Here is a 15859-nt window from a genome sequence, read left to right on the forward strand (position 1 = left end):
GGAGTTATCCATCTCCCAGTTTCACACCTCAAATGATGTGAGTTCGTTCTCAGTTGCGCAATGATCATTTTGGCACGCCTTCTCTTCAAGATCCAGCCTCATTAGGTTGAGTTCTTTAGTATAATAATCTTTTTTACACCCATTTTGATTTGTCCATATAAAGCTCCTGAATTTTTCTTTTGTAAACTTTTTAATTCCATCATTGTTATATATTTTGTTTCATCCACGTGTTTTTCCTCTACGATCAATTTGGACCAGTGATGCGCTTCCATACTTTGAGTTTTCTTTGAATAGCATACTAACCGGACCATAGCTGATGCCTCTATGGGAAGCATATCCACGCCATTAAGATATTGTGGGAACCTTGGACTTAATTTTTAGACTGTCGATAATTATATGTTTGGATTCTTTCCACCTGACAAGCTGGTGCTCCATCTCTCTCGCGCATAATGGGTCACCCGAATGACCAAATCGAAGAGGATCTTTTAGGTTTCAATGGAAAATTTAAGTTTTTCGAATACCCAGTACACGCTGGCTACAAAATTGAATGGAATATGGGATAAAAGCTGTCGTTGCATATTAACCTGTTCGCAAAGCAATGCAGGCAATGGTATCGGAGTGCCTAGTTTTACCAACACTCATCATCACCTTCACCGACCCGCGCTTGCTTTTCCTGCAAGCAAAAGCCAAATTATAACAATGACCTCTTTAAATCCCAGCAAGAGGTGTACTCATATTGTCTTGTGCTCTTTTGGAGGGGAATGGGAAAGAAAAAGGAAAGGATGGGTGTTATGGAGACTCCCTCGATCAGAATTTTCAATATTTTACTGCAGAGGGAAAGGGAAAGGCTAGAAAAGTGAGTCTCTTTTCCCACATTTTAGTTTTTCACAAATTAATGTATTGTACGTTAAAATCTGTTTGAAATGCATATCTTACGTGATGCACTGGCAGTCTTAGCAATGCTGTTTAAATAAGGGCACGGAGGTCATACAATGGGCTTTCCCTCTGAAATCAAATTTTACTTGCTATCTTCTACCGAATTTAGAAGGCAAGTAGAGATAAACTAAGTTCCATAGTCATGAGTTAAGGAGGGGATGTCTTCTAACATCTGAACAAACTAAACGCCAATTCCAGCTCTGTTAAGATGCAATGGAAAATGGGCTTTTATAATTTTAAAATCAACTAATTACCCCTTTAAAGGTGCATAGACGAAATTAGCCTTGTATGATTTGCCACTACATCAAATTCATTATTTGCAAGAAAGCATTTTAAGCGTTATATTGCATGAATTACAACTTAATAATTTTTGACTGTAAGTTAGATCACCTTTTCGTTCTTACACATCCTTTTGTAGCCAAATTAGTTGCATTGGTATAAATGGCAATATGTTTTTTTAGGTAGGGTAGGGCTATTCCTGGTTTAGCTGTCAACTACTTCTTAAGCTTTACTATGTTTTTCTTTTTTGTCTTTGTATCGAATCGAACATTTAAACTTTAACAGTTATTTCATTGTGCTGCAATTGGGTTAAAGTGTGGAATAATTCATCCAAGAGAAATTGGCCAAGAGAAATTGGCCAACAGAAGCAAGGTCCATCTTATATGTAAACAGATGACGTAGCAGCTGGGTAGTCTTTGTTTATTTTTAACGTGAGGTGGCGTTGAACCTTAGATCAGAAGTATGTGATAGTCCAATATTTACATTTGGTATTACATTCGCATTTTGAATTTTACTGTATTCTAGAAAGGTTAATGAATTGCAAAACTTTTCAGAGGAATTGGGAACTATAATGAAAGAGAAAGACCTTTATATATGATCAATACTGTAGGCTCGACTGACAAGATTACACCTTAAAACTAATGTTATTACTTTACAGTTCAGAGAGCGTTGTGGAAGTCGATTGCCATGTGATGGAGTTTGGTGATGTTAGGTATCATATCCAGGTATATAATATCTTTTAGATTTTATCAGACAATTATGGATACAACTTTAAATTAAAAAAAAAAAAAATTCTAGCCTTGGTGTATGTATATTCTGCATCTTGACTTACTGTTATATGACCCTAGAAGTTTCATCAAGTTAATATTGGATTTGATTCAAACTAGGATATATGGTTCAATTGCATCAGACTAAATACATAAACAAATTAATTAATCTACAACACACTGATCTTGGCGCTTTTCATTTTTATTGAAAGCATGAAATTCAAAACCATACAGAGAAATACTTTGATACCTTTCTTCTACCTGTGCCTTATGGAGCTTTCTATGCTTGTTTGAAGTCATGTTTGGTACTTGCCAAAAGCAATGTTTTTGGCGTTTATTTGGAAAGAAGATACAGTTTTGTTTTACCATTGTATATAGCAGTAGTTCATGGGGTTTAAGAATCAGTTCACCTTATCCATAGTTCAGATAGGCCTAAGAGGCTCTGCTTTTTTCACAAGTTGTAAGGTCTTGCTAGAACTAATTTTGAAACGATAGGTACCTTTTTCAATTTCTGAACCAATCTTACGGCAAGTCAACTACAGATTACAAATGCCTTTTTTTCAAATAACTATGTGCATTGAACTCTTTATTTTATTGACTAGGATCCAATATTTAAAATAGCGCACATCACTGAGCAGTTGTCTTCTGCAGATATATGAATGTCTGTTGTCTCTATCAAGTTTGTGAGCTGAATCAGCTGTCATACTAAACCCAAAATGACAATAAAAACCAACCATACTTTGCTGGAACTTCTCGTCTTAACAAAGGAGAGAGGTCTATGTAGTATCCTTCTGGAATAGTAATATACAAAGATGAGATAAAACAGATCCAGAAAGAAACTTGATCCAACATTGCTGGAAAATAAGGTTTATTGCTCTCCAAAGAAGATGGAAAATTATGTTTACACTTAAACACATGGAAAATCAGCCAGATGCTGGGCTTAAAATGGAAACGAATATGGTAAATCGTCATATTTTAAATTAGTACAATTAATAATCAATTAAAATACTGAAAGAATTCTGTTTATATAAAATAAATAATGGGTGAGATTAATGCAAATCAAAATCCATAGAAACTATTTACTCTGTTTTGGTGTTTTGATTTGTCACATTTATGACAACAAAAAACAGAACAGTGCATGAGGAAATTGCATCTTCAAACTTGTACGGCAAGCTCCTTGATTTAATCTACTCTGTAATCTAAAACAAAATCAAGCCTGCTAATATGAACAATGTACAATTATTCTTTGGGTTTTGCATAAGGATAAAATAAATAAATGATCCATCTGTTTTGATGTTATAGGTTAGAGCACGAGACTTCAGAGCACCTCTATCTCATGTATGAATATTCTCAATTTATGATAGCTAAATTATAGCAAGAATAGTATCCAAGGATTAGAATCATAGCAACAATTTGATTTGGAAAGGAGAACATAATACAAAGAATAGCAATGATCTGAAGAAGAAAGATAAAGACAATTGATAGTTGCATATAAAGCTGCATGGTTATCATGAAAACTCTAGTTACACAAAACTAACATAGATCTTCCTTATTAGTTGACGCTTCTGAATGATTACATGGGATTTTCTAACCTTGAATGGAATATTTTCAGCATAGTTTCAATCTCTCATTCATTGCAAACAAACACTCAAACAATTTTACCCTTAACTTCAAACTTGAATGAAAATTTCTGCAGCATAAGTTTGGCATCAAATCTTATCATAATGTATGTGTAGATGGCACATATTTATAGTATTTAAATTGCAGCTTCTTGAAGCTTCAAAAATAATAAAATAATTGATTTGAAAGCATTTTTGTCACCAGCCTCTGAAAATAATGTAAAATATTACTTGAATTTGAACATTTTTAGTTTAAACTGTGTATGTACTTTTTTTCATCAATGTTTTCTATTATACTACATGACCCATCATTAAGATGGAGAGAGCAATACCATCTTCGTTCTTTTTTCCTGTCCTCATCCTGATGATGGACCAAATGCACAGTGTTTAAACTTTAAACCAAAAGAATTTAAAGTCACTATTAAGGATTGTGGAAACCAGGAAACATCATATCTTCAAAAATTGTTACATTTCCTTCATTTCTTCCTCCCATCTTCGACATCCATTTGAAGGGCTTTGATCTTCTAATTTTGTCTACAAGTATTTAAGTTATCCCCATCTCCTAAGAAAAGTAACAAAAATTAATATGTCATCGTGGACATCACTTTGAATGGAGGATTTAGATTCATTGCTTTTTCTCCTTTGCTTTTCTTTCTTTAATGCCCATCTTTCATTTGGAGTGATAAATTGACTTGGGCACTACTTTTCTTTGTTTCTCAATATGTTTTTGGAAGGAAAACATGCAATTTTGGTACTTGATTAAATTTATGCACTCATTTTCTTTTTGGTTGACGTTTTCATTTATTAATGCCAAGGTTCGGGAATTGTCAAGTTGGTGAAAGCTAGAATTTTCTCCACTTTATTCAAAAAGAGGAACTTTTATAACTTATGCCAAGAAATGAAAATTGACAAAGTTGTCATTGGGTGGAACTTTTCTACTTGATGCCAAAAAGCAGAATGTTTATAACTTAATGTTAAAAAATGAAAACTGCAACTCTAGTGTTTGGTGGAACTTTCTTCACCTTATACCAAAAAGTGGGACTTTTATAACTCAATGCCAAGTAGAGGAAATTTTCAAGTGAACTCCTAACTTCTTTACTCTAATGTCCCCATTTTTATGTCCTTTCTTGCTTGTGATGGCCAATTTTTAGGGTTTCAAGGATGTAATGTCCCCAATGTTTGCATGTCAAGACAATCTAGTGATTCACTATTTTGGAGTCTCTAGAGAGATAAAATTGAATTTATGATTTCTAAGTTATAGTCAGTTATGAACTTTTAGGTAGACCATTGATCACCAATTATGAATCATTGATAGTATGATATTGATATGAGTGAGGAATAATTTGATCATTCATGGAGAAGAAGACAATCAACAACAGGTTCGAATAGTGAAGTCATCAATCAAGTAGGCAAGTATGTCTTCAACATAGTTACATTGCCCTAGGGACGAGGAGACGGGGGAACAAGTTTTTGGGATGGGAGGACAAAGGGGCCTCAATTTGGGGACGACAGTGGTACGATGTGGGGACGACGGCGAGGGACCGGAAGGCGGGGTTTTATATACCATACATGTGGTACTAAAATTGCTAGTAATGAAAATATGTATAACAATTTAAGACAAAGATGTAAATTAGTAATTTACCAAAATTTAAATACTTGAGTCTTGAACATTGAACATGAAAGTGGAACATTGAACAATAAATGTTAATATTTTAAATACTCGAATGAGCAAATGAAAGAGTTCTAACTTCTATTATATGACTATTAATAATAGTCATAGATATCAAAAGTATGAGTATCTCCTCACAGAGATGATTACATTAAGCAACATGATATGATATTGAATACACCCAATAGAATATTAAAATAGGTTCAACTTTTTTAAACAATTTTTTTTTTTTTGGTTGGATAGGGCACACCCATCCATCCCTTGTAGGGGTTAGGAGACTTGTTCTCGTCCCCCCGTCTCCTTAGGGGACTTGTTCCTATCCCCTTGCCCTCGTAGGGCACATGGGGACGTCTGCCCATCCCCGATGAGACGATGACCCAATGGTGGCGTTGTTGGGGATGCGGGAATGTCATCCCCCATCTCAGTTGCGTCCCCATCTCGGGTGCATTGGGAAAAAAGGGAAAGGGCGCGTCCCCTTGTTACTATGGTCTTTAGTCATAGGAGAATGATGTTACTTAGAGTAGAGAGTGGTTTATATGATAAGTCGGGAGGTGAACATATGAGACTAACAAGTAAATACTTTGATGAAGAGAGACTGGAATATAAATATCGTGATAGATTGTAGATATGGAACTACATGTACATTAAGGGAATCCGCGATAGCAATACTAATCGATACAGTTCCCTTCCAGTGATCAAAGATAATCGACATTACCATGGATTGGTATTGATCCCATTTAAAATATATTGTCGACATGAATGTATTAATTAATCAACTAAGCCAAGTCGATTATCGTTGCAAAATATGTCAAGATTTAACAAATGGTTATGATCTAATAAATCATAACTAAAGAGGCACAATTAAAAGATGATCATAATCAAGGAATGAGATGTGTCTCATCCTCATATCCTTTCATTTATCAAATGCAAGTATATAGAGGTCATTGACTATCTTTCCATGGGATAGAAGATATTATATTATTTCCTTTATCCTTATTGGATCGTGTTAAGATTATAGCTACAGTCGGATTGATTTAATCTTAAGATACAATGTTGATATATATACTACATATATATAATATTATAAATATATATTATATTATATATATATTATATATTATATATATAATATATTATACATATATATTATATATAATACATATGTTATATTGTGATTTATATTGTTAATATATATTAACTAATAATGATTAATCATAGAGACATGTCTCTTCATGAGACATGTCTCCTACTCTTATATTTACGAGAGATTGGGATCTGCATTTGGAACATATCTATAACAATGGCAATATAATTACATTTGAAAAAACTGATCCATGTTACTCAACATGGTATCAGAGCTAAACTGCATGTGTAAAAACAGAATCAAGAAAGCAGGGAATAAATAAACATCCATTGCAGGATACACATATCAGGAGTGATATGGATGAAAGACTATGCTGTGGATTAAAAACAATCAACCCATATATTTAGCAAGAAATTTTGGAGATGATGGGATTACCGGAAATAGAGCATACATAGTTGTAGGATTAATAAAGGATTATTGAATTCCTACAATTACTTACAAACATTGAAGCATCTGATAAACAAAGTTATCTCAGTTCACAGTCTATAGAGAGAGAGCGCAGTTCATATGAGGAAGTATATTATTATGTAGATACACTATCACATAAGCCATCAGAATCGTATCAGAGACAGTGATATAGATTTCAGATTGATTGTGATAACAGTGGCGAAGATCAGATTCATTTAATTAATGCTACAAACCAATTTATTCAAGAAAAAGACAAAGGGTAAAAACTACAAGACAAATAAGAAGTAATGTTATGCACCTATGAAATTAGAAGTATAGCATGGACAAAATTGATGGAATCAATGGTGATATGTTTATGAAATAAAGTTCAGACAGATATGCGTGTAGGCAGCGATATATCTGAGAAGGCAATGTATATTATAAGGTAGTGATAAGCTTTCAAACAGACATTGTAAAGATCCCGATAGAGACAATATCTATTAAGTGCCAAAATACTTACAAAGGAAATATTTGATCCAATGATTCATATAAACCATGGAATGGAGCAGCCACATCAGTATTTTGAGAATTAGGACACAGGGATTTCAGAGGTTCATAATAATCAAATTTTGACTATACTTGTAAGTCAGAGTTAAAAGCGGAGACAAAACTCGATATCCTTAGGGTTAATAAAGAAAGAATGTCGAGCAGCGATAATATATGAAGCCAGGCATCACTGTGAATACTTGGATACACACAGACAGCAGCTTATCCAATTGAAGTTACAATTACTGGACATGAAAGCATCTACCTTATGAAAGAAATAAGTGAATAGGTTGAAAAAATGAATAGGAACTCCAACAAAAGTTAAAATATATTAGAACAAGCAGCATAGATATACAGTTCCATTGAGAGTTTGTTCAAACACTTCAAAATAAATAGACCACGCCAATAAACCATGTCACTCATAAACAAGACAACGATTATTTGATAAGAGTCAATATCAGTGATTTGAATTGGCATATCTAAAACAAACAAGGAAAATAGTGAGAGTGGGACTAAAAGCGGTTACAATGTTTATAGCCGTTTCAGTGACTATGTATGGTTCCAACGATCTAACTAATGACATCGAGCCTATAGGGGATGTTGATTTTGGAGTATGTGATTATGACAAATATGATTACCACATAATAATTGTGACCAGTATTATGTATCAAACCATGAATTGATTCAAAGCAGCGACAAAATCTATAGAAGAGGCATTGTGATGTTTGGTGCTAGAGTAGGCATCGTGTCTGGTGATGACAATATTGATAAAGATTAAGAACAACGAGGGAGCCACTCTTATATAAAGGTTCATCCGTAGCACATGCAACATGACAATGATGTTATAAATACATCATCAACCAGAGAGATGATTTGATCATATCTACGTAGCAGATTTGCATCATCATTCCATATATTTACAATCAATATTTGATGAACTTGGATAGATATCAAATAGAGACCAGTGAACAATTAATAAAAGATATCTAAGATATGGCACAAGGAATAATAAAGACGACAGATAGAGCACGGAGAAAAGGTTGGTTTTCCTTCATTTAGAATTGGTGAGTACCGTTGGGTATGGTAGAGACTCAAAGAGAGAGAACCCACACATATAGAACAATAAAGTATCAAATTAGAACCATAACCAAGGAGATACAACATTCATAAACATAGAGTCTCATGAGAGTTTTATGACATCGGCATTCGTACTTTGAAAAGTAGCTCACATGACTATCCAGGTTGGAGGAGGATATGCAACAGGTAGTTGTTGGAGAATTTGTTAACATCATAAACCCGATATGATAGGAGTATATGAAAAGATAGGAACTACGACATGTGATCAAAAGTAGTAGATATTAAGGAGGCAGATAAATAATCCATTTTCTCAGAAATCACGACATCCACGTAATTCAAAGGAAATTATCAGAAAGTCGTGACAAGGTTACCGTGCCAGTAAACAAGGATTAGGAAAGACTATGTTGACGTCTAGGAGTTGCTGGCAGAAATTGTTATTGATGCGAGAAATATGGTGGGGCTTCTATTATAGATTGATGAGGCACAACAAAAAACATCATTTTCAGAGGTGTAGTGAAATGATCAATCATTAGTGTATCTGAGAATAGAAAGAGATACTGAATCATTAATCTACAGTGGTAATGTTTTTGGACATGCAACCATAGTGAGTTTTTACTTCTCCGATTTGGAAACATCCTTTGTAGAATTAGGTCCTTTTCCGCTCTAGCATCAACATTTGGCCCCGTTCTGTCCATGTTTCCTTGGGCTTGATTTTTCATTAGAGAGCCTTCATCTTAGCATTTGATCAAAGTGGGATAACACTGTCAATTGGGTGTTTTGGGGGATGATAACCATGAGGAATCTCATAAGAAAAAAAAGGTCTTGAATGTTATGAATGGAAGAATTACATCTATTGTTTGAGACATCCCATTGTTTGTTGATCAGACATGAAGTTTTTGGTCTCGCAAATGCAGAAAATGGAGTAAGTGGGATTTTTACATCGTGGGGGGAATAATAAGCAATGTTCCATTCCCATTTTGATGTTGATGTACAGATAAGTATTTATTATTTTTGAGTATTTCACTTATTTTTTATTGTAATGTCTTGCTTATATGTATGAATAATAAGCTATGTTGCCGGATTCGTCCCCTGCTACCCGGATTCGGGTCCGGGTTCGTACGGGTCCGGATTCGTCCCTGGGTTCGGTTCGGGTCCGGGGTTCGGTTCGGGTCCGGGCTGGGTCCTTAGTTTTGACTGTGGATTCGTCCAGGTCCTTGCTGAAGCGAACCCAGATGAACCCACAACGAACCCAGGGCTAAAACAACATTAAAGCGTGTGTTTTTTTAATTGTGTGTGTTTATATATATCAACTATACAAATACCTAAGTCATGCCATCATGTCAAAAGCATCCCAAAGATTTAGTTTACTGCCCCATTGGATACATCAACTATACAAATACGCTATATTACCAGATCCAAGTCTGGTAACTGAATTCAGAATCTGGTCTGATTCCCCTATTAAATCTGGTAGGGCATAGAATGGCACAGCTAAGTGTGTCTAAGACTTGGGGAGGATTCAAAGGATCCCATCTAACCCACATAGAACTTATTGATTTATAACGGTTTTGTTTTCCTTTTGGCTTTTCTTTTCAGCTTTGTCTTTGACCTGGTTGCCCTATAATGAATTCTTCAACCTAAAAGTGCCATTTGAAGCATTTCAAACACCAAAACGGAATCATTTTAGCTTATTTTAATTGTAAAAGACAAACCATTTCAAAAGGCTGAGCTTTCTCTTCCTTGTGATTCAACAAAGAGAGTTGAAGAATGATCATTGACAGTTCCACAATGGTTGCATTGCTATTCCAACATGTGCAAGTGTCCATTAAATGCCAAAAACAAACAATAATATTTTGTTCAAATGAGGTAATATTTTTTTATTTTTTACGTTTTTGTTTTACTAAGTAACGAATATAATACAAACTCTCTTGCTTCCCCGTTCTTTCATTTTTTCTATGAATGTATCCCTGCACTTATATTTTTTTGGGGTTAAGTATTTATTTTCTAAATTTTATTTGTTTTGAACGTGTTGTTTATAAAATAATTGCCAGAAGAAATACAGTGGCACTTAGTTCTAGCTCCAAAAACGGACCTAAATTCATAATAGATGAGTTCTTTTATTTGAAAGTATGTTGATATAATATAGTGGGTTCTTGGAAGTGTGGGTTATATTTGGATATGCAAGGTGGGTGATGTTAGGTATTCAAGTTCATAGAGTCAGGTGAAAGCCCATCTATATGGAATTCCTAGATAAAGTATTAAAGTTTTCCCTAGAAACAATGGTGTACGTATGCTATCAAAGCAAGTGATAGCATATATTAATAAGCCAAACAAGTAGGTAGGCCATAGAGAAAAATAATCACCATGCTTTTGACATGATGGCATCTCTTGTGTGTGTTTATATATATATATATATATATATATATATATACTCACGAACCCACCCACGAACCCAAATGGGGAAAAAAAAATTTGCCCGAACCCACGAACCGAACCCCGAACCCGAACCCGTCCCCGAACCCGAATCGGCAACTTAGATAATAAGTCATGTGTCTTGATGTACTCTTGTTCCTTGATCTTTTCCTTTTATGTCTGAGGATGTTCTTGCAGGAAAAGAAGGCTGGTACCTTACACATGCTACTAAATATTGTGCAAACTCAATCTTATGATAGTAGCTTGAAAGAAGCTGTAAGGCTCTTGAAGCAAACACCCTCGATGATTGAGATTATGAGTATCCTTCTACATTAAGAGGGAGTATGACACTTTTTCGAAGGTAACGTAGGAGCTTAGAAGATTGATACTTGGAGGAAGTCTAGAAATACATGTGTGACTGCATGATTTTGATGGGCCTACTCTTGAGTGTATCTTGAGGAAGTATTGACTTATCACTAGAAAATCAAAAGATTGATATTAGATTCAGGGTGAGTTTTACAGACATCCTTGGGTGAAGAGAGATTCTGAGGAAGTAACTAGAGGACCTGCTAGAAAATCAAAAGATTGATATCAGATTCAGAGTGAGTTTGACCGACATCCTTGGGTGAAGAGAGCTTTTGAGGAAGTAACTAGAGGACCTGACGTCCTAGGATTGATGTTCAGAGGAAGAATTTTGAGATGCAATCCTTTGTAAATGATATATTCTCTATGAGGAGAAGTTCTAAGTAAAATTTATTGTAATGCATTCTTCTCTATAAGATAGAATTGGGGTGAAAGCCTTTGTATCACCCTTTGACCTAGTTCATGGTGGTTACTATTTCACATATGATATGTAATGAAAGGTGACGATCTTTCATTGACATATATAAATAGAAGGTAACCATTGTAAGGTGACGATCTTATAAATGGTAGACTTGTTATCATGATAGACTTCATTATGTTGTCCCGGAGTGCTGGAAGTCATGATAATGAACATATCAACTAGAAGATAACTAAAGTAAGGTGACTACTTTATCAATAGTTGATCTATCTCCTAACACCAAAATGTGTTGGAGCAAGTGTTATCATGGTTCTTCGGGCTAGATTTTGCTAGACACCTTGATAATCAACTCATCATAGTTCTTCGGTCCGGATTGTGCCAGACACCATGAAAATCAATTTGTTATGGTTCTTCGGGCCGGATCTTGTCGAACACCATAACTTAAATCTATCATAGACCACACTTAAGGTGGTGTTCAAATCTTGTATCATAATTGCTTCAGTTCTCTTTGTTAAAGAGGGAGTGTTGAGAAATTTAGCCTCATAGTGAATTGAAGCAAATTTCATATGTAATATATGTTAATATGTGTGTGTGTGTGTGTGTGTGTGTGTGTGTGTTGATGGATTTATGTTGATATCCGTAAATATGCCATTCCAAGAATATGACTTTGAGATGATATATGTTCGTATGCTTGAGAGCATATTGTGTTCCATAACAATAATAATAATTAATCATAGGGACGTGTTATTATGGAAGTAATTGGTAAAATACTTGCTTGTTATTAATAGAGACCGAAAGGTCATTATATACAAAAGAATAAAATGATGTTTCCTTAGGAAACGATCGTAAAGAATAGAAACATTCTAAGCTAAAAAAGGGAAAGCTAACTAAAGCTAACTAGATATTTACAATAGATTACCATTAACTAATAATAGACGATTATCTATTATCATAATACCCTCCCTTAATGGTTAATCTATCTAGAACACCAAGCTGTCTTCTGAATTTGACAAACTTATAAGGACCAAGAGGCTTGGTGAAAATGTTTGCAATTTGATATGTGGTAGGAACATATTGCAAATCTATAGTCCCATCTTCAACCAACTGTCATATGTAATGACAGAGAACATTCACATGCTTGGTTTGTTCATGGAAGATTGGATTTTGTGCTAACTTGATAACGCCTTCGTTATCAACAAATAGAGTAGTGGGTCCTGTTGGTGACATCTGCATATCCTCAAGAATCCAACAAAGCCAAACAACTTCACATCTTGCCTTAATAGTCCCTTTGTATTCTACCTTTGTAGAGGAGAGAGAAACTGTGTGTTGCTTCTTACTGGTCCATGTGACTGCACTAGATCCCAAACTGAACACATATCCAAAAGTTGGCTTTTTATCATCAATAGAGCTTGCCCAATTTGAATCTGTTAACCCACTAATTTTAGGATTAGAACTTTGAGAGTACAAAAGTCTATAATTCTGAAGTGCCCTTTATATAACGAAGCACACACTTTGCTGCCATCCAGTGATCAGCCTTAGGAGTTGTCATAAAACGTGAAATATAATTGATTGCGAAGCTGATATCAGGCCTAGTAGCAGAGAGGTAGATGAGGTTGCCTACTAGTTGCCTGTATGTAGTATCATCAACGGAAAGAGAATCAAACTTTGTGGATAACTTGAGATCTTTCTCCATAGGTGTAGATGTAGGCTTGCAATCCTACATACGAAATTTGTCTAACAGGGCCTTGATATATTTGGACTGAGAGATGAATATACTAGAAGACCGTAGCCAAACTTCAACACCTAGGCAATAATGCATGAGCCCAAGGTCAGTCATATCAAAAGACTGGCATAAATTCTGTTTGATTGATTGAATCAAAGATGCCAAACTGCCAGTGATAATCAGATCATATAGATAACCAGAAGGATGATGTCACTGTCTGAAGTCTTGATATACAGATTTGAGTTTGAAGAACTCTTCAAGCCTTGATCGTTGAGGTACTTATCAATTTTTATGTACCATGCCCGAAGGGCCTGCTTCAAGCCATAGAGAGCTTTTACCAATCTGAGAACCTGATGGTCTTTACCAACAACCTTGAAACTAGGAGCCTGCGTCATGTAGACCTCTCTATGGAGATCACCATTCAAGAAAGCACTCTTGACGTCCATCTGATGACCTTCCAGCCAAATTGTGCTGCCATGGCTAGGACTAACTTGATGGTGCTCATCTTTGCAGTAGGAGCAAAGGTCTCCTCATAATCAATGCCCTGACACTGAGAAAAGCCCTTCGTCACTAAACGAGCTTTGTACTTATCCAAAGTACCATCCGATTTGTATTTGATTTTGTAAACCCATTTGTAGCCGATGAGTTTCTTCCCTAGAGGAAGATCAGAAAGGACCTAGGTGTTGTTCTTCAACAGGCTCTAGTGTTCAGATGTCATGACCTATTCCCACTCTGAAAATCCTTTAGCCTCGGAGTATGTTTGAGGTTCAAACACACTGTGAATGTTGGCCATGAGAGAAAAGTTAACAAACTCTGTAGTTTTGCTCTTTTTTCCGAGCAGTTCTCCCATCTATGAGCTCATCATCACGAAGATCAGCAAGTGTCTTAGCCCACCACTTAGGCCAGATAGGAGAATGACCAACGACAGTATCAAAAGATGTGTGATGATCAAGTTCCTCATCAGAAGAATCTGGATCAAACTCAGGTGAAGCATCTACAAAGCGAGGTGATCTTGTAGGAGAAGTCAGAGGTGTTTGTATAGGTATCACTGGTATAACTGGAGCTACAGGAGCTACTAGAGCCCTCCCATCAGGTGGACCTAATGGAAGCTGAACTCCCAAATCATGAGCCTTCATAGGCGGGTTTGCTAGATCAGAAACATGAGAAACAAGCATAAAAGGTCCTCACTGCTCATCAAAGACTACATCACGACTGTAGATGAGACGAGATGTCTTAACATCAATTAGATGGTAAACTTTGTGAATACTGCTGTATCCAGCAAGCATGAATTTCTGACTCTTGGCATCCAACTTGGTGTGAGACGCATCAGGGATCCAAATAAAAGCAAGGGAGCCAGAAACCTTTAGGTGATTGATTTTGGGCTTACGACCTGACCAGGCCTCTTCCAGAGTTTTACCTTTGATCGCCACTGTGGGTGACCGGTTCAATCAATAAACGACAGTGTTAATTGCTTTTGCCGAAAACTTCTTCGGAACATGTTTGTATTTGAGCATGGAGCGAGCCATCTCGGTGATCTTTCGGTTCCAACATTCAACTACACTGTTCTGTTGTGGCGTGTGGGGTGTGGTTAATTGGCGTCTAATGCCACGTGCATTCAAGAAGGTGGAGAAAACATTAGAGCAAAATTCCCCCTCATTGTCTGATCTAAGAGTAATAATAGATTTCCTAGACTCTTTTTCAACTAAAAGTTTGAACTTCTGAAAGATAGGAAATGCATTTGATTTCTTTTTAAGGAAATATACCCATATTTTTCTACTAAAATCATTAACAAACAATAGAAAATACTTGGACCCAAGAAAAAAAGGAGTGGCCATAGTACTGCAGATATTGGTAGGAACAAGCTGAAATACCTTAGAAGCTCGCCATGAATTGCCACTGGTAAAAGGTGTGCAATGTTGCTTCCTTGCCTGACATGCATCACAAACTCTAAGCTGTTGAGTCTGAATCTTTGGAAATCCAAGAACAAGCTCATCCTGAGCAAGTTGTGAGAGATAATGCACATTTAAGTGTCCATATCGTTGATGCCAAATTGTGCTGATAGATGACCGCCGAGCAGCCATAGCTAAGTCTTGAGAATCACCAAAATCAATAAGTTTGAAAAGACCATGATCCTCAAGAGACATTGCAATAGTAGACGTAGTTGCTCGATCAATGGTGCATTGATGTGAACTGAAGGTGACATCCAAGGGTGGAGAATATCGCAGCAATTGATTGACTGAGAGTAGATTTAGTTCCATCCCTAGAACGTAGTACACATCAAGGAATATGAGATTCCTCCCAGCAGACTGAATCTAAATGTTACCTTTGCTGGCAATCATGTACTCTTCTCCGCCACCAAAAATAATAGTTTGAATAAGGCTGGTAGTTAGTAAACAAGTCTCTGAGGTGAGTGAAATGATGAGAGGCACCTAAATCAATGTACCAGGTAGACGACTTCATATGATCTGTAGGTTTTTTAGCCACGAAGGCATAAAAGGCAGATTCCACTTGCTCAATGTGCT

At 35.9% G+C, this 15859-nt stretch overlaps 1 protein-coding gene across 1 annotated transcript in view; it reads left to right on the forward strand.

Annotated features, from left to right (window-relative positions):
* Positions 1–738: 738 nt before the first annotated feature.
* The window catches only part of LOC149538971 (actin-related protein 2/3 complex subunit 2A-like), a 132869-nt gene continuing 117748 nt past the window's right edge, over positions 739–15859 (forward strand). The window contains exons 1-2 of the mRNA XM_089800358.1: positions 739–856; positions 1874–1940. Of these exons, the coding sequence (XP_089656484.1) occupies positions 762–856; positions 1874–1940 (162 nt within the window). The 5' untranslated portion in view covers positions 739–761. The remainder of the gene's footprint in view (positions 857–1873; positions 1941–15859) is intronic.

The sequence above is a fragment of the Cupressus sempervirens genome, chromosome 9 (assembly GCF_028749045.1).
Source record: "Cupressus sempervirens isolate cs-2001-9-10 chromosome 9, ASM2874904v1, whole genome shotgun sequence".
NCBI lineage: Eukaryota > Viridiplantae > Streptophyta > Pinopsida > Cupressales > Cupressaceae > Cupressus > Cupressus sempervirens.